The sequence below is a fragment of the Nyctibius grandis genome, chromosome 4 (assembly GCF_013368605.1).
Source record: "Nyctibius grandis isolate bNycGra1 chromosome 4, bNycGra1.pri, whole genome shotgun sequence".
NCBI classification, from domain to species: Eukaryota; Metazoa; Chordata; class Aves; order Nyctibiiformes; family Nyctibiidae; genus Nyctibius; species Nyctibius grandis.
The window spans coordinates 46,458,028-46,485,824 of NC_090661.1; the positions used below are offsets into that span (position 1 = coordinate 46,458,028).

Sequence of the window (27,797 nt, forward strand, 5' to 3'; positions counted from 1 at the left end):
AGTGAAAGATGGAGGTGGATGGAAAATGAAAGGCAAATGTGACTTGCCCAAAGGCAGGTTATACCAGACAGATCAGATGTATCCCAACAGCAAGTTTAGAAAGCAGCAAGGTGCCTCAACGTATAAGTCTAGTACAACATGCAGAGCATAGCCAGCCTGTCCCCACTGTTATCAAGAGAATACATTCTCCCCAAAAAAGAGGGAATGCAGAGCTGACCTTAACCTACAGTAAGGTAAATCTTCCAGGGAAAAGCAGAGAGCAACAAAAGTGAAATGGATGAGCGCTCCTGTTGGACATGATGGGGGGGAAGCTGCGAGGGGTACAGGACAGGGAGCTGACACCACAGGGTTGGCTAATTGCTCTGATGAATTTCCATGTACCTGAAACAGGGTAGATCTCCTTCAGGGGATAAATCACCTGTTCAACAGACCAAAAGAAGTGATGTCAGAGAGAGCTGGACACAGCCCATCAGAGATGTAACAGCAGTTGGCATGAACTCAGGCACAAGGGAAGGAACAGCCACAGGCATCCTCCCTCTTGCAGGCCTTTCTGCAGCACACAGGTTCGGAGGGCACAACCACAGCTGGGAGCAGAGCTGGGGCCAGCGCAGGGCCAGCCCCCAGGCTCACCTGCTCACGCAGGCTTCCGTCGGTGAAGAAGGGCCGCTGAGGCAGGAACACCACTCCCCGGGGGCCAAAGCAGGTCAGCATCTTGATGCTCCCTGCACAGAGACACACTCATGCCGAGCCTACAGCACCAGCCAGCAACTCCTCACCACCCCCTGCGCAGTCCTGCCCTGCCCTGTGAAGCAGCCAACAAATCCCACAAAAGGTACATTTGCAACATCGGGCAATGCAATGAGAGCCAGAGCAGAGTATGTGATAGAGATGGGTGGCTCCAATGCATCAGCGACACATTCACCATAACAAGGTGACACTGGCCTCACAACCCCAAACTGCCACCTTCCAAACCCCGGGCAGCCCTGGTTGAGAAAGAAAAGGCTATGGTGAGCAGCAGTCCTTACACAGTCCTTACCCCGTGTGCTCTCCCAGAGTCCTCCGAGGACCCTCAGGAGAGATGTCTTCCCTGTGCCAGTGTTCCCTACAATCATCACACTGTTTCCTTGTGAGATCTTGAGGCTCAGGTCCTTGATGAGCAGCTTGGCAGAGGATGGCACCGAGAGTGTCACTCGCTCCAGAAGGAAAGCTGTGTCCCTTGGCACTGGGTCCTCCCCAGAATGGCTGCTGGGCCACCACCAAGACAAAGGAGGAGAGATCTGGGGGTAAGCCATCATGCCGAGACTGGCAAAGATCAGGCACCTTAGACCTTCTGTGCCTCTATGACAGCAGTCCTGCCCCACACAACCCGGGAATGACAGATCACAGTGAGCACTGCCTGCTCCAACCAACTTCATGCAACAGGCTGTGACACCAAGGGCCATCTCCATCCCGTAACAGCCCCACACTCTGGCATGTAAGCTGCAAGCCAGCCAGTTGCTGAGGGGAGACTCACCCATCCAAATCCCAGCTGGCTTTGGCTTCTGAGTAGTTATCATTTTTTTTTCTGCCAAGGCTCAGCAGGGTCTCCTGCAGTTCACCAATCCTGGACAAACAAGAGGTTGCATGAATGCCAGGGACCACTCCAACACCTCCTCACAACATCCAACCTTGTCCGTGTTTGCTCACAAGCGACTGTGTTTCTTATGTATTTAGCACAGACCTGAGCAAAGAGTCTTGTCTCACACTTCCCTCTCCTGCAGAGACCTGCCCACAGAGAAGCTCACCTGTGTGTGTAGCCAGCTACATCAGTCACAGTGCTGGAGAGATCTATGAGCTGGCTGAAGCAGCTGATGAGGTAGATGGAAACAAAGGCATTCTGGGGAAAAATCACATGCCAGAGCAAGGGTCAGCTGGGGCACTGCCCCTTCTTCCATAGCTGCAAGGAGGCAGCCAAGGAGTCCAGACATTTGGCCACATCAGCAGCCCCAGCAAGGTGAAGGAGGGGTGGAAAAGTCACCCAGGGCGGTGGGAGTGAAGGAGATGACCATATTTGGATGAAGCAGGACTTCCCTGAGCAGTACAGCAGTTTTTGCCAGGTGGGCACATCTCCTGCCACCCAGGCATGGTGTTTGCAGAGTACCTGCTGGCCAGCCCAGGGCCCCGCACGCTCGCCCCATCTAAGTCACACAAATCCACGCCACCAGCCCTGCCCCAGCACCGTACATAGCTCAGAGCAGAGTGTCTCAGCCTGCAGTGCCCACATAGCTATTTTTAGCTCTGCATTCTCTATCACAAGTCAGTTTTGATATCTGGCAACAAGTCAGGTCAGGAAGGCGAATGCAAGCCAGCTCAGCCTCACAGGTGGCCAGGCTCACCGAGGGCAGCAGCCCAGGGCATAACCCAGACCCACAGCGCTGCACTGACCCAATCCCCACCCACACCACTGAAAGCCAGAGGTTTTCTGACCTCGCTTTTTTTTTAGATGCAGAGGTCTGAGCTAGGAAACACTTATGTAGATGTGTCCTTGACAGCTCTCACCCCCAGGTTAATCATACACCAGCTGGCTCCAAGCTCCCATTTCCATGCCACCATGGGCAGGGACAGTCTAACCTGAAGGTCAATTGCTGCAGGTCATCCAGCCCCAATGCCACCAGCCCCACACGTAACCTCCATCCTCAGTGCCCACTCACCCTCCACAATGGAGTCTAGGAGATCACCCTTAGCTCACCTTGCTGACGAGGGCACTGAGCTCTGTTGGACTCAGGTCACCATAGACCCCAGAAAAGATGGGAATGGCAATGACCACGTAGCTCAGGATGCTGCCCAGGAAGTCAAAGGTGTTGATCCCAACTGGGCAGAAGCACATTGAGAGAAGACAGTGAGTTAGGGTGAGAATCTCTGCCCCAGCCAGGCTCAGGTGCAGTCCATGAGCCCAGTCAGAGGAAGGCCCATGGTCTTGCCTCAGCCCTTCATGATGCACCAGAGCAGAAGAACCCATTTTGCAGGACAGCACAAGCACCAGGGTGAAAATCCATTTGCCAAGCAAAGAGCACTCTGGGGCAGGCCCTTGAGCAGAGAAATATCATCCAGACACACAGCTCAGGAAGCACCACTGGGCAAAAGCCACTTTGCCTGCTTGTGCCCCCTCTTCAGGGGCCTGGCTGACTCACAAGAAACAGGAGGAAGGGAAAAAAGGAAGGTCTGGGGCGACATGGTTGGCCGTGAAGTCTGTCTTGGAGCACAGGACAGGCAGAAAGACTTAAGACCCCAAATTCCCACAGAGACACCTGTATTCAGGGCTCTTCCTCCCTCAGGTTGCTCAGAAGCTCACTATGCTGGTGAGATGAGGAAGAGCTGTCTTGATAGTGATCATTTCATGCCCAAACCTGGACGCGGTGACAATGGCAGAAGGGAGATTTTCAGAGGACAACTATGCTCAAGGGACAGGCTCTATAGGAAAGAAGTTTCCACAGCTCCCAACCATATATACAGAGTCTTCTCCTTCCCTAAAGTTCAAGCCTTTCCCTCTCGTCCTGGCCATTGAACACCTGCCCCACAAAAAGCACAGATTCCTGCAGATTCCCCTTTTGGGGCTTGCGTTCTCCGACTTAGCTGGGTCCTCCACAACTTTGCTCTCTACAAGGCTTTTCCACAAGATTCCCATTTAGGGCTGCAGGAGGCACCCTCTGTTCACCCTCAGGGCTTTCATGCACCAGCAAGAGGCGGGAGAGGAAAACCCAGGACTGCTGCTCTAGCAGTAGGGTTCTGAAGCCTGTGGGCCACCACGATGGAGCTACCATATGCCCCACTTCACTCCCCAAACTCCCCACTCACTGTATAGCCACAGCTCCTTGCCTATCAGCTCCCTCTGGGTCTGCAGCAGGCTCTGCAGCCTCCGGTTCGTGCGCATGTGCTCCACTCGCCCAGCCCTGTAAAATAAGATTGCAACATGCCACAGACATTTCAGGAGCATCGCAATGAGGTGAAAGCATGGGCTTTAGGACTGAGGCGTGGAAAGGGTCTGGCACCTTAGCCTCCAAGCAACAAGCTCTTTGTTAAGCAGGAACTGAACAGCCAAGAGCACCTTTCTGAAGAGCTTCACCAAGAAACTCTGGCTGAGACAAGCAGCCCTGCAAATCTCTCCCAGAGCCCGTGGATGCTGCTGTTGCATGCAGGAGGAGGTGAGGCAAGACCAGACAGTGTCAGTGGGGCCCCAGCCTGGAGCAATGCACACCCAAGGTCACACGCACTTTCAGGCGGCGCCTGGTTGGAAGAGAGGGACAGCACCATGACACAGATGGAGCCAGAAAGGAGAGGGCATAGACGAGTCCAGGAGGTGACGGCAAGCCAACAACGCCTGCACGGCTGGCAGCCCCAGTCTGCCTCTTCCTGTTCCCCACCCTGGAGGAGTGGGATGTGGACAAGCCCTGAGCAGTGCGGCCTCCAGTGTAGGTGACCCCAGCCCCACACCCCCCCTTTCCCAGGGGTATCTCCATGTGCACCCAAGCTTGTGGTGATGCTCCCACAGCCAGGCTGAGCCAGTAAGGAGGCACATCTCGGCTCTAAACCACCACCTTCAGCAAGCATGGCAGCTCCTTCTGCTCCTTTGCGAGGGCTGGGCTGCCCTCAGGTGGCAAATTGCAGTGAGAGCTCCATGTCTCGCTCCAGACTCCCACCTGCCGTGGCAGCTATTGCCTCTGCCACCCAACACATGCTTGTGCCCAGCACACACCCACGCTCCCACCCCGGTCCATGCAATGGGGGAGTCACTAGGACCCGAGCAGAGAGGGCCAGGAGCTGCACAAAAAAATACAAACTAAGAGTCTCAGTTCTAAAGATTCTCGGTTCTCAGAAAAATACATTTTCTTTCTTGAAATTACACCCAGATAGAATTCAGTTTGGCATTACTGCCCTACAACCCATCTCAGGTAACTACTGAGCTGCAATCTTTGCTGCTGAGTATTTAGAAAGGACAAAGCCTTGGACACAAGGAGTTAAAGGCAAGGAAGGCACCAGGGATCAGAGCTATTATTTCTTTTGAAGATGAGGAGAGATGGCTGTATTGGTTTGTCCTGGTTTGTCCTAAACCAGTCCGATTTTCCTTTCAGTGATTTTTACTTTCAGCTAAGTCTCCTCTAAGTAACTGCACTTTCTGAAACTAACTGCATGTTTTGCAGACAGTGTCTGCTTCCAGGACTGATAACGCTCGAAGTTTGTAGTTATCGCTGAGGCACCTGTAGGGATGTTATGCAGAAAGGCTCTTGCTGTACTTATTCTTAGAGAAACCAAGGTCACTGCTAAATTCCTCACTGCTTACGAGTGAAGAGCCGAAGGGGGGTCGCACCTGCAGGGAGGAGCAGACAGGGCAGGTGACCCAAAATTGACCAACGAAGGTATTCCACCCCATACATGTCACTCTCAGTATAAAGCGGGGGGATCACGAGGGTCTCGCTCTCTGTTTTTTGGGGGCCTCTGCCTGCTTGGGCTGCTTCTCCTGCTTCGGGCTGCTTCTGCGGCTTGAGCCTTTGGCCAGTGTCCAAAGAGGACTCTGCCTGTTTTTCTGCTGCCCCCGGTCCCGATCCGTGCACCCCTGAATCCAGCTCTCGACCGTCGCTGGGCCCAGCCTGGGCCTTCCCGGAGCCTGCCCTGCAGTGCCAGTGGTGACGTGGCCGACATTGGGGGAGCTCGATCTTGGTTTTGTATATATTTGATTATTCCAATATTATTATTATACTTTTTTTTCATTATTATAATTTATTAAAACTGTTTTAACTTTCCAACCCGTAAGTCTCTCTCCCTTTTCCCTTTCCCTTTCCTTTCGGGGGGCGGGGAGGGTTAACACAGAGCGTCTGCCACAGGTTTAATAGCCAGCCCAGCTTTAAACCGTGACATGGTTTCAGCTTTTCCTCCCATTCAGTTCACTTTTAAAGAAAGATTGCCAAAGGCTTAAAAACCAAAGAAGTAAAAAGGTGACAGTGCTCAGGTTTTGTTTCTTCCTTTACCAAAACAAGGCATGTGCAAGAGGACAAGATGTAACAGCTTCTACAAGCTACGCAAGTCCGGCAGTCAAAACCAGCCACTTGCCATGTGCTCCTCCTCTTAAAGGATTCTAGGAATGCAATCTTTTAAAAAATTCCTTTATTTTTAATTAAGATTCATACCATGAAAATGCCTGGTTTTGTGCAATTCAGTTAAATTCTAGTTTACCACCAAGTGAAGCTTTTCTGCTCATGAACTGTACTGAAGTAAGACACTCAGTTTTCGGGTATAATAATTAACTTTCTATTTTTCTATTTAGTAATAGAATAAAGAACTTCAAAATTGTGAGGAAAAGTATTGTAGCTTAAATAAGGGCACGTAATTAGAGTATCTTCTCCATTAAGAAAAATTATCATTAACCAATAATGATCAACCAGTCCACAAAGAAATAACTCAAACTTGCCAAGGCAAACCAAGATTTATTTCAGTTATTTAAATCAGAGTTTCATGCCTGTCAATATAAATCTTTATGAAAATGGTAATTTTGAATCAAACCACTATGGGGACAGCACCACAATACTCGAAATGCTCAGTCACTACAGCATGAAGGAGCCAAATACAGATCACAGGCATGGAAAACCAGAGACACGACAGCTGCTGCTTGCTTAAATTCCTGGAAGAAGCGCGATTTCACAGCGTGCAGGGCAAAGGCAGACACGTGACAAGAGAGGAGCGACGACCTCCTGCCACTGACCAGGTACCCCAACACAAGCTACAGTAAAATCATGGCCCTTTTCCTGGGTTCTAGCCACTTCTGTGAAACACCTTAAAGGCTTCAAGCAGCAGCTCAACAGACTTCAGGGCATCACTAAGTGGGGAGGTTCTGCCAGGCTCTCGACTGTGTGCTCAGCTCTGGGGTAAACGGCACTGAGCAAATTCAGAGAGTAGCAGTACAGTGCTGGAAGGGACAGGGCACAGACTGACCTAGAGGAGCAAGCAGAGGTAAGGAGGCCAGGCAACAGCTAGCATATCCACAGAAGACACGCCGGTTAGCAGCAGCAGGAAGGGGCCAGAAGCAACCTGCAACAAGTCCCCAGGGGAACAGCCTGAGAAGATGCAATGAGACCTCAAGAAACCTTCCAGGTAAGGTTTGGCAAAACATCAGCAATGGTCTCTAAGCCAGCACTGAATCTCTATCAGGCTCCTGGGGATGTTAGAAGGGAGGCAGAGGAAAAATAGTTTGCTGTGGAGTATTTCTGCAGATGATCTGCAGAATGCAAAGGAGAACAGAGTGTCAGGGCTGTATGACGCTGCAGCGGGATGGAGGGGACAGAAAGCTCTGGCCGTGGCAACAGGACTTGGACTCTTCTGGGATACATGAATACAACAAGGATGCCCCGAGCTGAGAGGATCCTTACAAGGGCATAAAGAAATGAATGCTACTAACCTGTAGAAAGCAGCTGGTTCCGCATTGACACGAATTTGCATGTGCTTGAACCTGGACAACCCAAAAAAACACCATCAGGATTGTGCACAAACGTCTAGTAACTTATGTAGTCAACATCCTTGCTACAGGAAACTCGTCTTGCATCTGTCAGAGCACTGATCTGAGACATCTCTTGACAGAAATACTCAACAGGCTCAAAAAGGCACAGGAGACCAAGGCTTAGCACAAGGTGATGTCATTCTGAGCCAGCTCAGTGGCGCGTTTGTTTGGTACCCTGCTCTCTGTGCACATCTTCTCAGCCCTTGGGCCTCCTGTTTGCTAGCAGGAGCTAGCTCCCAGCATCTCCACCGTACAGAATCACCACAACCAACTGCCCTGGCCTGGGCTCCCTGTGCCACATCAGCTTCTGCTGCTGTTCCTGGATGCCCTGAGCCCCAGGGAAAGCTGCAAAGCACCTGCCACACACCCAGCCAACCCTGCAGGGGAAGGGGAGGAGATGATTTACAGAGCATATGGAAAGACTGCGCTGTTTTGGGGACTTCATGATGGTGGTGGTGAAGCAGAAACCTGATTTCTGTCAGTAGATGCAGTTCACTGAACTTGCTTCTGCACCTAAGGAAGCTCCATGTGCAGTTTTCTTCAAGATATCCAACACCCTGCAGAGGCACCAGCAACAGCAATTACCAGGCAAGCAGCCTGGAGACTGAACCAGGAGACTGAACCAAGGGCACTGCCTGCCATGACACAGGGCAGTGAAAGGGGTGGGAGGGACTCAGTACACCGGCTTTGGGGCAGCATTGTGCAGGTAGGTTTCTCTGAGGGTAGGCAAAGTCACAGATAAGAGAGGTAGCTGCAGTACATAGCACTGAATGGTGTCAAAAATACAGCTTTTGCAGGAGCTGCCAAGAGGCAGTGAAAACACTGCTCTGCTGGGACTCACCTGAAATCCCCCTCCAGTTTTTCCTGCTGCACAAGTTTAGACACAATTGGGCTCATCAACACCTTGTTGACGATCGTCCCAATGATAAAATACCCGAAGATGCTCACCGGGCCTAGCCAGCCTGTGCTGCAAAGGAGGAGAAAGAGAGGTCAGCTAATAATCCAAGCAAAAGGACACTCGAGCACCCTCGAGCTCAAGCAGTCAGAACCCTCAACTGTCACCTCTATTGGCTTTCACAGAGGTTTGGGGGCCATCACTGCACACCCCAGCATCCCCAATGTAGAATTCCCGTTGGAGTGCAGAGACCACTCACCCACACGTACAAGTGTCCATCTGAGGAGTTGTAATGTGGGTGCCAGGCTCCAAAAAAGAGCACAGGAAAGAGACGTGAAAGTAGGGCCAGGATGGGTCCTTACCTGTGGAAGCACTGGTATGTGTAGTAGGCCAGCGTGAAGGGCGAGATGATGAGCTTGCTGGCCATAGAGCTGAGCTGCTTGCAGAACCTCTCCACATCCTGGCTGATGCGCTGGTCCCTACTCGACACAAAGAACCATTGACACTGTTAAAGCCCAGCAGCAAGAACCAGTACTAGCTCCCTAACACGGCACAAGCCAGGCTGTTTCATTGCCTGAACTTAGGACAGGGTGCAGGTGAACAACCCTGCCTGTGAGGGACCTGCAGCTGTGACTCCCATTCCCCCACAGGAGACAATTTCCACGGCCCAGCAGGACCCACCCAAGGGCCCTGGCACCCAGGAAGAACAGCTCCTGCTGTTACTTTCACCCTGTTTCTTGTATTAACCCCTTGTTCCACTTTCAACAACAAGGTCCAACACTGTGCCAAAAGTCTCTACATCCTCATCCTTTACTTCTCTCCTGGACCCACCCTTGTACTACCAAAAACTACTGACTCTCCCCCAAAACCTTTAGTTCTGGTGCTGCATTTCAGACACCAGAGCTACCAGGACTGGCTAGGGCACAGGCCAGGCCTTCGCCAGCTGTTGAATACTTGCAAATGCTTCCATCAAAGCCACCCTTCCACAGTAGCTGGTCCCTTCGCTCTGCACAGAGTGCCCTCTTGTCCCTTTGCTGCAAGGAAGAAAGTGCTGCCACCCACCCCCATCCCACAAGAGCAGGCAGCAGTGCACCAAGCCCCCTTGCCCCAGCAGCAGCAGGCACGTGGGTGACAGACACTCAAGTCCCATCCGTCCCACTGCTGAGCAGTAGTTGCACTTGGGGTAACTAGAAAGGATTTCAGCATATTTACTCCCTCTGCACCTCATCTGTCCAGAGCACATGGATGAGGGCTTCAGTCTGATGTGCTAAGCACAGGCAGAAAGGCCAGGACTGTGAAAGCTGGAGTCCAGAATGAAGAGCAAGGCCGAACCCCTACTTAGCCATCAGTGCAGATCCAACCACAAGGACATTCATCTCTCAACTCTTTTTCAGTCCTAGAACAGCAATGGATTTAATTTTGGGGCAGCTCTCACCCTGACTGACCTTACAGTCATCATTTTTCCTTTTCCTCTGACTGTAATTGTTCCCATAAAGTTATAATTTAAGTTGTGCTATAGACTCATGGCAGGATATTGCTTTTTATGAGCTATAAAGCAACATGTAATGATAACACAAACATCAACACAAATGCCCTGCTAGAAGCCACAAGTGTTTGTACACCACTCAGAACCCACTCTTCATTCCTTCTAGATGGATGACACCATGCGCTGAACACTCAGTGTGGTTTGCACTGCATAACGGGAGGTCACTTCATCACTCTAGTTCATTCTCTAAGTACCTCGTGCAGGGAAAAAATTCGCATCAAGTAATTGCAAGATAAAGAGAATTTTTGTAGTGGCACCAAAAAAAGACACCAAACAGTAAGACTGGATGTTTGAGCAGAAGCAAGGTTGTAAAGAAAAATACTCCACAGCAATCCCACACTTTGGGTCTGCTAAGGTCAGGAGAGCTGGCTCTGTCGCCGTGGAGCAGACTGACCCAGTTATCTCATGCATTTCACTGCACAATGTGAACACATTCCCTGGTTAAAAATAAACCTGAGCAGGACAGTCATGTGGTGAGGGGCCTCTGTCCTCCCCTTGCCCCCCCACCAAAGGCAAAGACAGGTGTGCAGGAGTTTCTGGCCATGGCCAATGTGCTACACTGCCTGGGAAGCGCTGCATGCCTTGGTGACAAGCACGGCTTTTTAACCTCTCCTTGCAACTCCATACCACTGCAAAACACTATCAGAAATGAACATTTAACAAGGGTGGGAGTAACCTTGACAGTGGCTGGAAAGTGCATAAGCATCATGAAGCTGTGATTTCATGTTTGGCAGTAGGGCTGTTTGACCCAAGCTAAGCCTTCTCCTTGCTTGCTGCTCCCCCTGCGCCCAGCTGGTTGCTCTTACTCAGGCTGTGTCCTAGCACTGGGCCAGCAGAAGCAGCCAGGGAATGGGTCTGGCTCAAAAACAATACAGACAAAAAAAACATCTGATACCCAGCACAATTTCACTGTGCAGCCACACAGGCCACCATGCTGTGCAACGAAGGGGCGAGAACAGGCAGCTGGGAGCACTGGGCAGCAGAAGCATGGAGGCTGCTTCAGTTCCTTGAGGTCACCATTAGCAAGTTAGGAGTCCCTGCAAGACAGCCATTTCTCACAGGGACCCCGGGCTTGGTCTCCTCTGGTGCCATCAATGTGGGAGATGGCACCAGTACAGTGACTACACCAGCGGTGCCTCCTCCAGGGGAGGAGAGCTTGGAGTCTCAAACCAACTGTATAAAGCCACATAATTTGGAAAAAGTTATCCCCTGGTTTCTAGTTTTTCAGCAAGTATTTAACAACAACTTCTTTAAACTCCAGAGGAAAAAAAAAGCTTTTACCTCTCACATGATGTCTCATGTAGGATCTTTAACCCTTCAAAGCGCATAACTACAACAGCAGTGTCCTGTGTGCAAGGACAGGCTGGAAGGCCAGGGTCAGCAGGCAGTTGTGAGGAAGGGCGGCATTTGACCTTCGCTGCACAGCCCGGGGAGATCAGCAGCTCTGCAGTAAGCAGGACAGTGCATGAAGCAGGCTGGAAGGGGATCTCGGGGTGGGCTGGGATAAGCAAGGAGGGACTGAATGCTCCTCCTTCTCTCATATTTCAAGTCACCCCTAACATTTCCTTCCTAGGAACAGGAAAGGGGAAATGCAGCCCTCATACAGTGCAAAACAAAGAAACAAAGCCCTTCCTGGACGTGGCTCCCATGGGTTATCAAAACCACTAAAAACCCACTAAACAAAACTATGTTCAACTGGAGATTCTGGTGGCTGAAGTTCAAACAGAACAGGGACTGTCCTGATGCACTGGCTGTGTGAAGGCAAGGAGAGGCAGTGCTCTCCGACCCCAGCCAGGCCCTTTGCAACATCATACTGAGTGTCAAGGGTTGAGTTTGCAGACAGCATATTTTATAGCAGCACTAGATCCCTGTTCTGCTGTGCCTCCATTTTCCTCGCAACAGAAACATCCTACCCCTAAAACCATCAAGACCAGCAGTCACAGGAGGTCCCAACAACAGGTACCACCTCCCACCCACAGCAAATGAGGGTATTTGTGCCTAGATGGCAAAAGCTTCTAGGGCTCAAGCCCCTACCCAGGGCCACAGAGAAGTCAGGAAAAGGCACGGAGCAGCCCACGAGAAGCCAAGCGAAAGGCTGAGAGAAGACGCAGGCAGCCTACGGGTTATCGATGTCCTCGCGCAGCACGTGCAGGCTGTAGTAGACCTGGCCCTGGAAGTAGCAGCTGTGGAGGTATTCGGTGAGGGATTTCCTCCAGCTCACGTACATCATGTTGCAGATAAACTGGTCGAAGCTTTTTAGCTGGAATGAGGGCAAGGAAACAGACAGGAAGAGATGAGTGAGAAGAACAAGAATTTCCCAAAATTAAATAAAAATTATCAGTTTGTACCAGTGATCCATCCCACACGTAGCTACCTAAAGGGGAAAGGGCAGACCTAGATCCTTTGTCCCCAGGATCACGCCAGGAGCCATGGGCAGCCTTCCCCTCCCCTCCCAAGACATGGGAGCCTCTGGCCTGTCTTACCGTGGAGTTCACTACAATCAGAGTCAGGGCGACGGCAGTCAGTGTTTTGAACCCGGAGAAGTCCTTGTTCCCCAGGACCTCGTAGTACTGGCTGGGGATGACGCCGACCTGGTAAATGACCAGCTGCTCTGGAGGAAGGAGGCAAGAACGGGAGGGAAATGAAGGGCGGCGGCAGCACGGCAAGGGGAGGATGCAGAGGGGAATGGGGAGCAGAGGTGGGGTGCAGCCCCCATCCCCGCCACCCCAGGCTCACCCAGCAAGGCGACGCAGAGCAGCGTCAGGAACATGAGAGCGGCCGGGGAGGGCCACGCGGGGACGAGGACGGCCTGGAGCCGCAGGAAGCGCCGCAGGAACAGCCCGTCCAGCCGGGGGCCAGGCCTGCAGCGGGGGAGGGCGCGGGGGCCGGCAGTCAGCTCTCGAGGGTGCCCACCGCCCCGCCGGGACCCCGGCCGCGGAGGCACCCCTGAGCCCACCCCTCAGGCACCCCCGCCCCCGGCCCGGCCCCAGCCCGCCCCCTCCTCACCGGCCGCCGGCCCCGGCGCCCCCCGCCCCAGCGCTGCCTCCCGCCATCAGCGCGCGCCCGGACCCGCCCCCCCGGGCATTACGACATGAATATTCACCACCCCTCCTCGCCCTGCATGACCCCGCGCCGCCCGCCCGGGCCAGGCCGGCCGCCGCCGAGCGCTTCCGGGTGCGGCGTCACCATAGAGCCCGCGCCCGCCAGCACCGCCCCTCCCCGCAGGCGGCCGAGCGGGAGCGCCCCCTGGCGAGGCGCCGCGCTGCCCGCTGGCACAGCGCCCCCTGGCGGCGCCAGGCGGGGCGGGGGGGTGGCCGGCTCCGGCCAGTGCCCGCTTGTCCCAGGGAACACGGGAGAGGAGGAGGAGGGCTGACTCCTGCACGTCTGGGTTATTTTGGGGCGGGCAGTGAAGTTTGGGGTTGCTTCAAAAGGGCACAGGACTTGTGGTGGCCGCTGTGTGCGGGGGGTTTCCCAAGCCGGGACCTCGGGGAGAGGCAGCGGTCCCCAGCATGATGGTGAGAGGCAGCGTGTGCTCCCCGCTCCCCGGCACGAAAGGGAGCGGGGCAGAGCCAAAACCCGAGCAGAGCGTAGAGAGGGACTTCAGGGAAGCAGCAATGGGCTGTGTCAGTGAATTGACCTTCTCGGGGATCCCAAGTTCAATACAGAAACCAACCGCTTGTTTTTTTCTCAGGTTTGGATGGTCACCTGAACCCTGGGTTCTGAAATGTTTCAGCACAAGTGAATTTCTGGACAAGTCTGATGATGAGAGATGAGGGATCCTACGATCTGGAGTCCCTTCCTTCCTCAAGCACCTCTCACACCTACCATCCTGTTTATGCTGCTCCTTCTGCAGAGTCTTCAGTCTTCTGCACACACCCTGTAGGTCCCTCTTCCCGTACACCAAGTAGCTTTGTTCTCCTGGCAGTTCCCCACCTCTCTTTCTTCTTCTCCCTCAGCCTTGCCTCCCTCATCTCTGCTGAGCTGCTATCTGCTCATGAAGCCAGGCAGTTCAAAACACAAAATCGGAGTATACACGCTCAGGGATGAAAGAAGGCGCATCAGTCTGTTTCCTCAGTGGTGTCCCTTTCTCCTTGCCCCCATCTCCCTTCTCTCAGCTCTTTTACTGCTGGAATTCACAATGCTATCAGTCATACCTAAAGGTTAAGCTCCAGAGGGCAGAGATCAGCCCTCTGAAAACCTGACTTCAGCGGTGACTAATTTTTATGTTAAAAGGATCGGGTTTTTTCTCAACTGTTGCATCAGACCTGGGTGACTCTTACTCCTAGGCAGTTGCATCCTCTCACGGTGCAGTATTGCAGCTGTGGCAATTGTGTGTGTTAAAGAAAATTGGCAGAGTCCGAGTCTCTAGGTTTGCTGATTCCTTATTGAAGCAGCTCAGAGCTGGACCTCCACCGCAGTGAATGGTACCTGACTCAAATTCACTATCAGTTTATATAGAAACTAATAAGTAGTTACATCACAAACTTCTCACGAGCTTCTGTTAAAAATCCACTAACTATTTCAATTCCTCTTTCTTCCTTCGTCAAGAGTCCACAAAAGTCCATTGTCAGGAGTCCACAAGAGTCCATTCTTTTCCATTGGTTAGCTGATCTTTATGTTCTGGTTCTACTCTGGCTCTGGTCGACACCCATCCTTAATGTTCTTGCTGTAATCAGTGTCCTGTCTTGATCCAGGTTGACCAGAGTCTGGTTTCCACTGCCAGTGTCTCCTAAGTATTAACCTAAAATAGCTAAAGTCTATTTAGAACTTTATTTCTAAGTATCCTATATTTCTTTTAAAGTAAAGAAAAGGTTAACCATACATCCCTTTTATTAAAATCATCAGAAGGTAATACTTACAGGCCTACTCCTGCTTAGCTACTCATTAAGCTTTGATTGATGATTTGTTCAGTCATAGGTCAGGATTACACAAGGAGCTTTGAGAACAATATTCATGGATTGTGAAAGCCCACCTGAGTTTATCAGATTGACTTATATTTATTATTCTATTCTTAATTCATGAGAACTTCTATAACAATTTATGTGAAAATTTCTACAACAGTGTGTGTCATCATGTCAGCGGTTACTGGGACTGAACTGGCTCCTTTGCTCCCTCACCCACCTTACGGTGTGGGGATATTCCTCCCCTTCCCTCCCCTGCTGATGAAATGGCTTCCCAACACCAAGGGAGTCAGGAGATCCAACACAGAGATGAGATGGCCACAACTGTCTATTCCAAACCCTTCCTCCTACCTCCTCCTCCTCCTTGCCCTTTGTCCTGTCCCTGTCACCCCATGACCACCACCTGATAAAGCACATGCTGCAAGCTCCCGTTAGTGAATCAGCCCCAGGATTTTTCCTGGGACCCCTCCTAAGACAGCCAAGATCAAGAACAACAGAGCCGTGCCTTTCGGTGCCTCTCCATCCCCCCACCGAGGCTGTGCCTGAGACGCTCAGAGCTGCTCTCAGCACCGAAACATTTACATCTTTTACAGCACTCTGGCTCTACTTCTCACGTTTCTCCCCCAGCAAACACCATGGCCATTTCAGCGTGCCTGGGGGCAGGGCTTGGGGAAGGACTGGGGAATCACAACCCTGAGCAGGGTTGTATGGCTCTGTTTACACTGCAGGGCCATATCTCAGCTCCCTGACTAGCTACAGACCCAAGAGAAACCCCCTCTGCATTGCTAACCCATCACTAAACCATCTGCCGTGAACCCAGAGAAGGGAGAGCTGGGCATGGCTTGCTAAGTCCTGGGCTCCTTGTGGCAGTGCAAGTTAATTCCCTGCGGTGTTTAACCCCAGCCCCATCTGCTCCTGCTTGCTAGGTGTGAAACATCCCATCCCCCGTCCTCCTCTGCCTGCTGTCCCATGCATTTTCCCCCTGCCCAGGGCCAGTGGGGGAAGCCCTCATCCAGACCCTCCCGCACCCCCGGCCACCCACCCCTGCCTCCCGGCGGTCCCCACCACCGGGGACTGCCTGTCCCTCTCTGCCTCCTGGACTATAGCTGCAATGTAGAGAGCAGCCTGACAAACCCATTTTTCGGCACTTTGGGGGGTAAGTGGCCCTGGGCGCTCTCTGAAACAAGCAACAGCTGCCGTGACCACCGAAAGAAACACCAAACTGCAGCCCTGACTTGGCAGCTTGCCTTCCCTCTGGTTTCCCATCCCAGGTTTTTCTTAATGCTGCTGGGTTTGTGTCATGTTGCGTAATGAAGCACTGCCAGAAAAATATCACCTTCCCGGCCTTTCCAAAATTGAATCTGCCGTTTCCTGCCCATGTTTCCACTCTCCAGCCTCTTCGTGTGTGCCTGTCCTCACTGGAGCTTGCAGCTTCTTCAGCTTGGGATCACCTGCAAGCTTTAGCCCTCTCTCTGATCATTAGTAAGGAAGGGGTAATGGAGACTCCCATCCTGAGTTTCGGCTCTGTCTGTATTAGGGTATGAACTAAACAAACTCATTTTCAGCTGGATCAGCAACTTGAACTGACTGACAGAGCCCCCCCCACTCCTGCGCTACTCCAAAGCGGAGGGTGGGAATGGAGAACTGAGGGGGAGTGAACAGCAGAGGCCAGGCTCAGCATGGCTTAAACCTCCATGGAGCCCCACCACCAGCTCCTGCTGTGATATCTTAATGATTCTGCCTTTTCCTCCTCCACGCTCTGTGCCTTAATTAGCCTTTCCCCCTCCTGTGGGCCAAACTGCTCTGCTTTCTTTTCAATCCCCCTTCCTTGTGCTTTGCCTCTAAGAGTGTCTTTCTACTGTACACTTCAAAGGCTTTGCTCACTGCATCTCCGTGGTGCCGGCAGCAGCTGGTGACACCCCAAAGCAGGCCAGGTCTGTCATGAACTCACAGTCATTGAAATGGCTTCAGGCCCTTTGGATCTGGGCAAGAAGCAGGCATGGGGGAGGAGGGGTGGAAGGATTTTCACCATTTCACCTTTGGGAAGAGTTATTAGTAACACAGGAAAAGCGAGGGGGAAAGCAGCCCCCTCCTCCACCCACCCTCCCCAGTGGAGAGCCTGCTGAGGGCAGAGTGCTTTTATGTGCAAGTGGGAGGGAAGGAGAGTGTTAGGGCTTCAGAGGGAAACACTTTGATCTTGACTTTGAATCTCCTGCAGTTCCCAGCTCTCCCCCACCCCTCCCACCTATGGCCAGGACCCCAGGATGCGGCCAAGACTCCCGGTCCTCACCTGGTGCTCTGGTACTGACCTTGGTGCTTTGTGCTCAATTCCCTCCCATGTGCCCAGGAGCCTCGGGGAGCCTTGGGGAGCAAGGGCACAGCACTGGCACCAAGTTCAAACCTTCTCTCCCATCTCATGGAGTGGGAAGGAAGAGGGAGCCCAGCTGGGCAGAAGCCAGAAGGCAAAACAGCCCTGAGCCAAGCAGAGGAGAATTAGAGATGGGACCTACTGTCAGGGCTCCACTACCCCAGGGCAGGGGACAGGCAGACCTGGCTCTCCTGTGCACTCCTGGTGCATTAGACTGGTCAGTCCTGAACATCACCCAGATAAACTGGGAGGCAGCCATCATTAGGAGAAGGACAGGGTGCTCTGAGTGATTCTCAGGTGACAGCACTGAGGTCCTCTAGTCCCACAAGGAGGGCTCTTAAGTCAGAGAGAGAACAGCAATGGGGGCCCTGGGTGTTCTCTATGGGACAGGAAGAAGGCAGCACTGAGGGATGCTGGAGGAAGGAGAAACGACCCTGAGCTTTAAGTCACTGCAGAAGTGGACCTAGTGCCCAGGCCAGCTCCCTGCTTCCCTTGGGGAGATGAAACTCCTGGCTGGGCCTTGCTGAGAAGCTGTCCTAAAGTTCAGGCCACATCCTTCTGCCCTCTGTGCCATCCCTCTGTCCTCGGTCACACAGCTGTAGTCATCCCTGTTAACTGCTCTCGTTCACTGTGGCTGACGTGCTGGGCTGTCCCTGCCTGCCCATTCTCACTTCAGCACCACTAAATAGATTTTGCTCCTCGCATCATCTCCTGTAATTCAATCACTCCAGTGCCATTGCTCCTGGCTGAAAACTCCCTATAGTTTGTCACTCTCCCTCTCAGTGTGATGTGAGCAGAACTGAACAAAATCATAATTGTCTGCTGGCGCCCAGCATCATCCCGGGGCATGCACCGACATGAGGGTGCCTCACGGGACCTCTGCAGAGCCCAGCAATATGTCTATCTGAGCATCCCTTTAAGGGCTCCAGCACATGCACGAGGCAGCAGGTTCAGAGATGGTTTCAGGGTGAGGAATGAGAAGTACCAGACAATGTGAACCCATAGGACTTCTGTCATCCAGTTTGAACAAGTTGCTACAAAAATTGGGGCGGACTCCATGTTTTCCAGGTCCCTGTTGGGCATAGTTGCACCAGAACCACTTGCCCTTCCTTCCCCCTAATACTGGTGGGCAGACTGCAGCTGCAGCAACCCTATTTCTGTTGCCATCTCAGGCTTCAAGCTCTGCTCTTTCCTCGTGGAGCAATGCCAGGCACAGGGGAGAAACGCAGCCAAGACAGCAGACATGTAGGACCCTCCTGGAAGCCCTCATGCTCTCAGTCCTGCCAGCCCCTCAGCACTCCCAGCTCCCCCAACTTCCCAGAAGGAAGACTCTGACTCTGCAGTTCTCTGGAGGGAGAAAGATGGAAAAAACAAAAAGCCGGGGCACCAGCAATGGCTTTAAGGGGATGGGCATGCCAATTTAGCCCATTTAGGGAAACCTGTTCCAGTTCCAGAGGTGGTTTTGGCAACTGGTCCACAGTCTGAACTGCCCTGAATGGCATTTGGCTGCCCCAGGCATTTCAGCCATATCCCATCCTATCTGAATGGTCTCCTCTGGTCCAGCCGTGGACAGCGCTGCAGTGGGTAGGGTGCTCTGACTCCCTCCACTCCTGGAGGTCCCCTAGGTGGGAGTGGAGGTGGGACTGGGGAGCTTTCCTGTTGCAGGGGGACAATTGAGTGTTTGAATCTTCTCCCCATGTGTGGCACTGTCGGGATAGTCACATTCCAGTGACAGAGCCAGAGGAAGCCCTACCTTATACAAGAACCCAGGACCAAGTCCTTGGATACCCTTCCTCTTCAGGTTCAAGCCAAAGAGAATTTTATCTGCTGAACATGGAGGTTGCTCTTGACCTGGGAGAAGACTCTGTGCCCAGACTTGGAGCAGTAAAACCTGCCTTCCAGCATGGCTGGAAACACAGTGTCCTGAGACCCACCCGCAGCTGGACATCTCTGCGCCTTTGCTCTGGGGCTCATCTGAGAGTGGATGGGCTGCAGCAGGCAGGTTAAAGCACAACAGGCAGAAAAAATTCTGGCAGCCAGAGCTAAACTGCAAAGGTCTCCACGGCCTACTGTCATGCTGAAGCATCCTGCACTAAATCAGGGAGCACTCTGGTCCCACACCGAACTCCTCCAAGGAACAGAAAAATGCTAACTACTTGTTTATACGCTGGAAGCTGGTGTGTGCAGTCATCTGCATAACAGAACTGCCCAGGCTGTCTCTTTGTGTGTTTTCCAGCTCCTATGTTAATCACTGACCCTGCTGACTCCAGCATTTACCAGTGTCTCACTGCCCTGTGAGCACCACTTTGCATTTGCAACCAAAGAAGTTAAAAGGATGAAGGATGAGAAGGGGAGCTCAGCAACTGTGGATGTGAACACCAGCCTGCTGGGGAAAAGATCCAGGACTGGCCAGGTTGATAGTGAGAGTAGAGCTGGCTTTGGAGATATGAAGATTGCCTGAGGAGGAAAAAAGCTCACCAGGGGATGGTTTAGGTCTCTCTTCCTTATGCTGTAGCTTTCCTGTGTTCAGTGAGGGTGACCCCAGTGAGCACTGAAGGCCGGGCTTTGGTGTCAGCTGAGGTAGTGGCTCCTAGCTGAGGCTGGAAGGACTCACAAGCAGCCAGTCCACAGCTTCCAGGGAGCCCGTTCCTCCTGTCAAACCCTCATTGCCTGGCCTCACCCTTGCTCCTGGGCTCAGATGTGAGACAAGAGAAGTGGGAAAAAATGCTCTGGGGTATGTGCTCCTGGGGGAGGTAGGACACAGTGAAGGTATGCCTTGATGTGTGCTTCGATGCTCCCAGAGTAATGTGGGAGGGAAGGTGGCAGGAGAGGGAGCTGGGCACATTTTCCCTGTTTGAACGGTCCATGTTTGGTTTTCTGACCAAATTGCACAAGAATCCCATACGTGGTGTCTCCACGAGTCTTCCTGCCCTCTCCTTGCCAAACGCTGCAGCAGAAATGAGTGACCGCAGTGAGGTTCCCCGCAGGTGGTGGCACGTGGGGAAGGAAGCCCTTGCCATCTCTGACATCAGGAGTTATTTTGTGCCCCTCACTGGGTGAGGGGGCTGTGATGGGGCCGGGGCTGGTCCCCGAGGGTAGGATGTGGAGACGAAATCAGATGCTGCCTGCAAACAGAGGTAAACAAACCAGGGAGCATGAAGCACCAAGACCAGCTGGTGAAGAGTCCAACTCTTCCGTGTTGTCCAAGCCGTGCCCCCTGCCATTAAAAAGCGCCCAGCCCTCACACCCAAGAGCAGATGGGCTCCTCAGGGACCTGTTTCAGGGTGGTGTAGCTTGGGATGAAGCAGGTCCTGGAGGAAGCTCTAGAGGTTCTGGGCTTGTGAGGAGGACGCAGGGTAGAGCTGGTGTTGGTGGCTCAGCGATACCGGAGTGAGGTGCCTGGCGCGTGGGCTGTTTGCACAGCCTCACGTGATGCTGGAGGGATGGGATGAACCCATTGTGTGAGTGGGAGTTAAGGAGGGGGACCTCAGCCCCAAGACCAGGCTGAGGAGGCAGTAGGGCAGAGATAGCGGGGAGGAAAGCTGCTCCACCGAGGACCCAGACACAGGCAGGTGGATGCAAACCCATCCGGGAGGCTGCGCAGAGCTGAGGGCAGGGAAAAGGATGCTGTCATTTGGGTGCCTCCCGCAGACAAATGAGAGGGTTTTGAAGGGCAGCACACTAGGAGCCCAGGGGTGCCACCAGGGCTGCCATGTTGGGGGGAGGACGGACACCACTTAGGGAGGGGAGAGGAAAGGGTAACGATCTCCTACTTAGCAGCGCTAAGGAAGGACGGACCATGGCCTCTGTGCCAACGCCACGGTCCCGTGGCTGCAGCGACACCCACTCGAGGCCTGTCTGCACCCGTGGGACACGAGGGGTGCCCCATGCTGGCACCCAGCTCCCACCCCGGAGCCCCAGTGGGCTCCGTGGCCCACCCTGGGGCTGCAGGCCCGGGCAGGGCATGGGGCAGGAGGATGCTGCGGGGCAGCCGGGTGCCGGGGAGCAGCGGGGCGGGCGGGGCAGGGCGGCGGGAGGCGGCGGGCCCTTTAAGCGCGGCGGCGGCGGGACAATGGCCATTATCACTTTAGCTTTGGAAGTGACCCCCGGCCCGCTCCGCTTTCATCTGGGCCGGGGCCGCGGGGATGGCCCGCTTCCTGGCGGGGGAGGGGACGGGCAGGGAGGGGGCCGGCGGGGAGGGGCGGCCCGGCCCGGGTCGGCCCGGCCCGGCGCCGCACGCGGCCGTCCGCTCCCGAGGGTCACTGCGGGGCTGGCACCGGGGCGGCGGCGGCTCCGCGCCGCTTCCTGCCGCCGCCCTTAAAGGTGCGGGGCGGCCCGGGGCGCGGGTGGGCTGCGACCCGACCCGCGGAGCCAGGTGAGTGCGGAGCCGGGCCGGGCGTCGTCGGGGCCGCGGCTCCCCGCCGTCCCTCCCTGACCCTCACCCCGCGGGCTGCACCTTCCCCCGGCGGCCGGGCGCCCCGTCCCGTCCCGCCCTGCCCTCGGTCCCTGCTCGGCAGCTGCCCGGGCACCGGCGACCTCTCCCCCGCCCCGGGGCTGTTCGCCCCTTTGTCTCCCGGGCGAGGGGAGCGGCCGCCCGTGCTCCCCCCGGGGCGCGGGGCTGTCCGCCGCACGGAGCCGCCTCCACCGCGCTCGGGAGAGGCGTGGGCAGCCGTGGGGGCGGCCGCGGGTGCGCGCTCACGGGTGGATGGGGCTGGGGGCGGCTGTCAGGGGCGGCTCACACTGGAGAGGTCAGTGCCCCTGCCCGAGGGACGGCTGAAACCAGGCTCAGCTGCAGTGCTTTGGCCTAGGTTAAGGCGGCTCCGTGGCTTTTCTCTCTCCAGGGGAGAGTTGCCCCGTTTCTGGGCTTCCATGGAGATGTGGCCGTCGGCAGACGGAGCAGGCTTCTGCTGCTGCCAGGGCTGCTCACCCACGAGAAACTCCCTGGGATTTCCAGCGTGGTGATACTTCCAGCCTAGACAGCTCCTGGAGACTACCACTTCTGTGCTGCTGTTGTGCAGTTACGGTGGTTCAAACCCCCCCTCTCAAATGAGAGCCTTGGCCACTGGGGTGGCCTGAGCCCGCAGCTGGGGCTGGGAAACAAGCTACCTAACCCAGCTGGGCTGGGGTGCACGGGCATCCCTGCTCCCGCAAGGCACCAGTGGCCCTGGGCAGCCAGAGCAGCAGTGGCTGAGGTCTCCTGGATTCCTGCTGGTGGGAGCTTTTTTGAGGCTGGCTGGGGGAACTTGCACTGCTGGATGCCACCAGCCCATCAGTTTAGGTGAGGGAACGTGATCTGCAAGTGTTTGCTTATCTGTTACAATGCAAAAGCAGCCAGGTTAGGTAAAACCTCCTTTATCAGTGGCAAAAAGCTCCCTTGGTTACCTCTTGGTGCTGAGGCGGTTTAGGGGAGCGCTTGTCTGTTGTGTTCAGCTGGCTTCGCTGGAGGTGTGCGGGAAAAAATGTTCCCTTCGCAGCAGATCCTCTGTGTTGAGAGCTGCTGGGTTTGACCTGGCAATGAACCCAAGCCCCCAGCTTGGCTGACTTGTGCTTCTGGCTTACCTGAGCCCCCTCATCTGTGCTGTTTCAGCTGTGGGTTTTGCCTTAGGATTGCTTTTAAGGTCCTGTTGCTCTGGGCAGCAGGAGCTGGCAGTGACAGAGGCTGTAGGCTTATTGCTGAAGGAAATGATTAAATCCTGTGCCTCCAGCTCCCCTTCTTGCCCTCTGTCTCCCCGCCAAGCTATAAGGGAGTGGGAAATGCCCACCAGGCCATGAAGACCAGGGTTGTTGCTGATGCTCCCTAGCCTGTGTCAGCTCCTCACCCCCTCCAGGGGAAAAGCTTATCTTGCCTTTTGTGGCTCTGCTGGCAGGCGAGTGCTCAGCTGGGCTTTGGGGACTGAAAGGGGAGGTGGCAGCTGCTGCAGGGGAAGGTGGCTGGCCCTGAAATGGTCTGCAGGCCATGGAGAAGGAGGACTTGGGCCTCCTCTGCCAGCCCTGCAGCTCTCCTGAGGGATGCCTTTGCTTCAGCTCCTTGAGCACATGTTCACCATGGGCTTAGCCAAAACTTCTATAAACTTCTATAAATCTCTACAAACTTCAGGTCAGGTCTGTAATGTTCTCCTGGAAGTGACATCCCATACTTGCTCAGACCAGGATTTTAGACAAGTTTATCTCCCCTGCTTCACAGCTGTGTGCATTCTCCTCTGTTGTCTCTGATACCTGATGCGACACAGCTGTGGGAACAGCTGTAAGAGAGGGCCCTGGCCCCTGACATGCAGGAGACTGAAGGAGCTTGGAGCAGGGGAAGGGTGACTAGCTGTGGCCTGATTAAAGGCAAACAGCAACAGCATGGAGGCTCCTTGCGGTGAAGTAGCTGGGATGCGGCTGTGTGATTATGTGGCACCTCATTTCATTTGCTGTTTGGTCATGGCCAGGGGCCATAGATGCTATGGCAATAATAACCTTATCTGCAACAGGGCGCAGGGCTGAGGATTGGGAGAGGTCAGGAGGGACATCTGCTCTAATGCAGAGCTGTTGCTTTTCCTGCCTGGCTCTGCTGTTTCCCCATCACCCTGCAGAGCTGTGAGGGCATAGTGATACCTGTGAAGTGTTGTGAGAAGGTGGGTCTCCAGCTGGGATGTGAATTGAGTAGACTACAAAGTGATGACCTGCATGTTGGAAGTGGCATGTGAATGAGCTTTAGGAGAAAATGGACCACATTGGGTTTCCTGGTTGAATGAAGTATGGTAGTCCCTGGGAGAAAACTGGTTCAACAGGGAGAGACTGGGCTGGCTGATGGGGAAGAGGTGCTGAAGAGGGATGCACTGATGGATCATGGGGTATCAACCACAGTCGTCGTGAAAGCTCCTGGAGTGGTGAGGGCAGAGCCACATAGGCATCAGGACCAAAGCTGACAAAGGGTGGGGTGCAGGTTTGACCCTTTGGATTGCCTGAGTGGGAACTGGCATGTGGAGGGAGGGAGGGAGGAAGGAAGGACGGATGGACAGGACTGGGACGGGCTCAGGCAGGGAAGAGGGCTCCATACAGCCTCTGAACTACCCACCCAGCTCTCAAGCTCTGTCTGCACTTTTGGGTTCCCTCCTGCCTGGTAGCTTGTCTAGGGGAAGCCCCCCTTTTGTGGCTTCTCCCTGGCTGGTGGTGCATGTCTGCTGAGCAGCAAGTGACATCTAGTGTCAGCTCAGGCAGCAGTAACTGTCTCCGTTTTTTCCATCCCAGGTTCTGTGACAGCAGTTTTTGGTGTGCGCAATGGGTGCGGCTGCAGTGCCCTGCTCTGAGGGAGGGGGCAAGCTCGTTGCCCCTTCCTCTGTTGGGCTGAACACCTTGAGCCAGGTCCCTTCATGCCCCTGCGCAGTGTTGCTCTGTCACAGGTCCCTTCCTGCAGAGATGACAAACGTTTCCCCTTCAGGCTCTCTTCTCTCTGGGTGCTGGCAAAACGAAAGGGATGGAGCTCCTGGTGGGAGAGCCGGGTGTAGGGGTGAGGCTGGGCACAAAGCCAGGCGTGCAGGGCTAGGAGATGACCTGGCCTCCCACCCTGATGGATGCAGTCACTCTTTAGTTTCACCTGGGGAAGTGTCTCTGGAGGCTGTGTGCTGCGCGTGCTGCCCACAGGAGGTCACTGGAGAGCAAGCTGAGCCCATGTCCCTGTCCCAGGTCTGCCTGTGGGGACCCAGGCTTCCTCCTTTGTCCTTGAGAGTTGGGGGGGAGGGTCCGGTGAGCCTTTCCTCTACCCTCTTCCCCTGTCTTGTCCTTTGGGGAAGCGCTGGACCCGGAGGCAAGGCCCCTGGCATTCTGAAGCATGCACTGTCTTCATCTCTAGTGACTTCTTTCTTTTTGCTGTCCTTCAGGATGATCCAGCGGCACCAGTTGGTGCAGTCTGTGCTGCAGGAGCTGCAGGAAGCCACCGAATGCTTTGGTCTGGAGGGCCTCACCAGTGCCGCGCTGGAGGCAGAGAGGACTCTATCATCTTTTTCCCTGCCTGGCTACTGTGGGAGGCAGTTCCAAGAGGAGCTGGAGGTTGACCGTGTAGCTAGGAGCCTCTATCCTGAGGATGCCCCAAGTAACATGCTACCTCTGGTTTGCAAAGGTGAGGGGAACCGCCTTTTTGAGGCTGCTAGCGTGCTGCTCTGGGGCAACACCAGCCTCAGCCTGGAGCTGCAGGTGCGTACGGTGGTGGAGATGCTGCTGCACAAGCAATACTACTTGAATGGCATGATTGACTCCAAGGTGATGCTGCAGGCTGCCCGCTACTCCCTCTGCACTGAGGAGACCCCTGAGATGACCAGCCTCCCCATGGCTATCCTGGAGGCTATCTTTGATGCCGACATCAAAGCTACCTGTTTTCCTGGCACCTTTGCCAACATGTGGCATGTCTATGCTCTTGCCTCAGTACTGCAGTGCAACATCTACTCCATCTACCCCATGAGCAACTTGAAGATACGGCCCTATTTCAACCGGCTCATCCGGCCCAGGAACTGTGGCCCACGAACCTCCACGCTCCACATCATGTGGTCAGGGCAGCAGCTCTCCCAGCAGGTCTTCAAAGCACAGTACTTTGTGGCCGTGGTTGGCCTGGAGGAGCTAGAACCCACAATGCCAGAGCCTCCTGTCCAGCCCATGAAGACCCTTCAGCTGCTGAACAGTGACCCCCAATTGACCTACTCCAACCTGCGTGACAGGTACAGCATTACCAAGAGCACCTTCTACCGCTGGAAGCGCCAGTCTCGTGAACACCGGCAGAAAGCGGCTGCCAGGTTTGCAGCTAAACACTTCCTCCAGTCCTGCTTTCAGGAGGGCAATATAATCCCCCTCCAGCACTTCCGACAAATGTTTCCAGAAATCTCCCGATCCACGTACTATGCCTGGAAGCATGAGATGCAGAGCATGGCCAATGGTGATGCCTCTGCTCTGTCTGAGGCCCACAGGTTGCAGGAGCTTCACAGGGATGTCCCAAAAAAGGCTGGTGTGGATGAGCCAACAAATTCAGGGGGGAGCTTAAGATCCCTGAGTCCTTCCCTAGACTCCATCCAAGCAGGAGCCTTCATGCAAGGAGCCAAATCCTACCTGGAGAAATGTATTTCCATGAACACTCTGGTGCCTTACAGGTGCTTCAAGCGCAGCTTCCCTGGCATCTCCAGGTCCACTTACTACAACTGGCGAAGAAAAGCAATCAAGGAGAACCCCAACTTCAAACCCCCCCAGTCTTCCTTGGATAACCAGAAACCTCTAGCGATAGGAAAGCCATTCCTGCAGTTGAAGCCAAGCAGCATGACTGTTAGGAAGAGGCTGAACGGAGACCAGCCAGCACCCAGGAGTCTCCTGCAGCTCAAGCCCTCTCTGTGCTGGAGAAAGCAGCTGCGAGATGTGGCCAAGAAGCAGGTCCAGCAATGGCGGCTGCCATTCTGCAAGTACCGCCTGCGCTACCCGTCTCTCTCCTCCACAGCTTACTGGTTTTGGAAGGGCAGCGGCCGGGCCCTCGGGCAGCATCGCCTGCCCTGGACCAGCTCCAGCCGGCCATTGAACCGGGTGGCTTTCCTGGCACCTCCGAGAGTGGAGCCAGGCCTCAAGCCCCAGTGCCACATGGAGGTAGCCACCAAGCACCTAGAAAAGCCAGCACTGGCCACGCCGTACAACGCCACCATTTCGGGCTACGCCATGTCGGAGAGAGCCAACAGCCGGATGTTCGTGATGGATGTGATCGCCACTGCCCAGTTCAAGGCGCAGGCCAAGCTGTTCCTGCAGCAGCGCTTCGAGTCGAAGACCTTCCCCTCCTACAAGGAGTTCAGTGCCCGCTTCCCGCTCACCGCTCGTTCCACCTATTACATGTGGAAGCGTGCCTTGCACGATGGGCTGACGCTTGTGGATGCCTGAGCACTGGTTGCCAGCTGGCTTGGCCACAGCTCCTCTGCTGACGTGCCCTTTGGCTCTCTGGTGGGGTGCCCGGGCTGGGGCACCGCTCTAGCTTTTGTTCCAGTTTGGTTTTGTTTTGTTCCTGGTCTCTGGTTTTCTTTTCTGTGTGGTTCAATCAGGTATGGGAGCGTCTGCACAGTGCCTGTTCGCGGAGGTGGGAGGAGTGGAAGGAGAAGGCACTGGTCTCTCTGAGCTGCCCCAAAGGTGAGGGGCTGGGAGGTTGTTCTCTCTTTGAGCTCAGAGTGAGCAAGGGAGGCAGCACTGTGTCAGTGCCACAGGATGTAGCCAGGCCTCTTGAGACAGAGGATGTGAAGGTCTCTCTGCCCTGGGCACTTGCTTGAATGAGTAATGTGGATGTGCAGGATGTGCATGGAGGTGCCCAGCATCCCCTCGGTGAGCAGAGTAGTGCTGGCTCAGCTGCGGGTGAGGAAGGGCTTGGGGAGTGCTCAGCTTTATGGGAGGAGCATCTTTGATCTGGGCTTTTCCCAATTAAGGAGATTAGAAGCTTCACTTGAGGTCAGCACCGATGCCACCTTGGCTTTCTGGCTCTTAATACCTGCCTCAGGTAAAGCCTCCCCTAGAGGCAGCAGAGACTGGTGGAGGAGGGGACTTGTTTGTGTCACCACTGTAATCTGTCT

The 27,797-nt window shown here is 54.5% G+C and overlaps 2 protein-coding genes across 4 annotated transcripts in view; one reads left to right on the top strand and one right to left on the bottom strand.

Annotated features, from left to right (window-relative positions):
* Positions 1 to 13,029, bottom strand: part of ABCD4 (ATP binding cassette subfamily D member 4) — a 16,740-nt gene extending 3,711 nt beyond the window's left edge. For all 3 annotated transcript variants that reach the window (XM_068399987.1, XM_068399988.1, XM_068399989.1), the window contains exons 1-14: positions 12,973 to 13,029; positions 12,703 to 12,827; positions 12,450 to 12,577; positions 12,087 to 12,226; positions 8,783 to 8,899; positions 8,367 to 8,492; positions 7,427 to 7,477; positions 3,835 to 3,929; positions 2,729 to 2,850; positions 1,785 to 1,876; positions 1,514 to 1,603; positions 1,037 to 1,245; positions 631 to 722; positions 382 to 418 (exon numbers count right to left, since the gene is read on the bottom strand). In XM_068399987.1, coding sequence (XP_068256088.1) covers positions 382 to 418; positions 631 to 722; positions 1,037 to 1,245; positions 1,514 to 1,603; positions 1,785 to 1,876; positions 2,729 to 2,850; positions 3,835 to 3,929; positions 7,427 to 7,477; positions 8,367 to 8,492; positions 8,783 to 8,899; positions 12,087 to 12,226; positions 12,450 to 12,577; positions 12,703 to 12,827; positions 12,973 to 13,019 — 1,471 coding nt within the window. In that variant the 5' untranslated portion in view covers positions 13,020 to 13,029. The remainder of the gene's footprint in view (positions 1 to 381; positions 419 to 630; positions 723 to 1,036; positions 1,246 to 1,513; positions 1,604 to 1,784; positions 1,877 to 2,728; positions 2,851 to 3,834; positions 3,930 to 7,426; positions 7,478 to 8,366; positions 8,493 to 8,782; positions 8,900 to 12,086; positions 12,227 to 12,449; positions 12,578 to 12,702; positions 12,828 to 12,972) is intronic.
* Positions 13,030 to 21,105: 8,076 nt separating this feature from the next.
* On the top strand, positions 21,106 to 27,120 carry VRTN (vertebrae development associated). Its single transcript, XM_068399802.1, has 3 exons — positions 21,106 to 21,585; positions 23,820 to 23,839; positions 25,098 to 27,120. Exon 3 carries the CDS (start codon positions 25,099 to 25,101, stop codon positions 27,118 to 27,120), a length of 2,022 nt encoding a protein of 673 aa, XP_068255903.1. The 5' UTR covers positions 21,106 to 21,585; positions 23,820 to 23,839; position 25,098.
* The last annotated feature ends 677 nt before the right edge of the window (positions 27,121 to 27,797 follow it).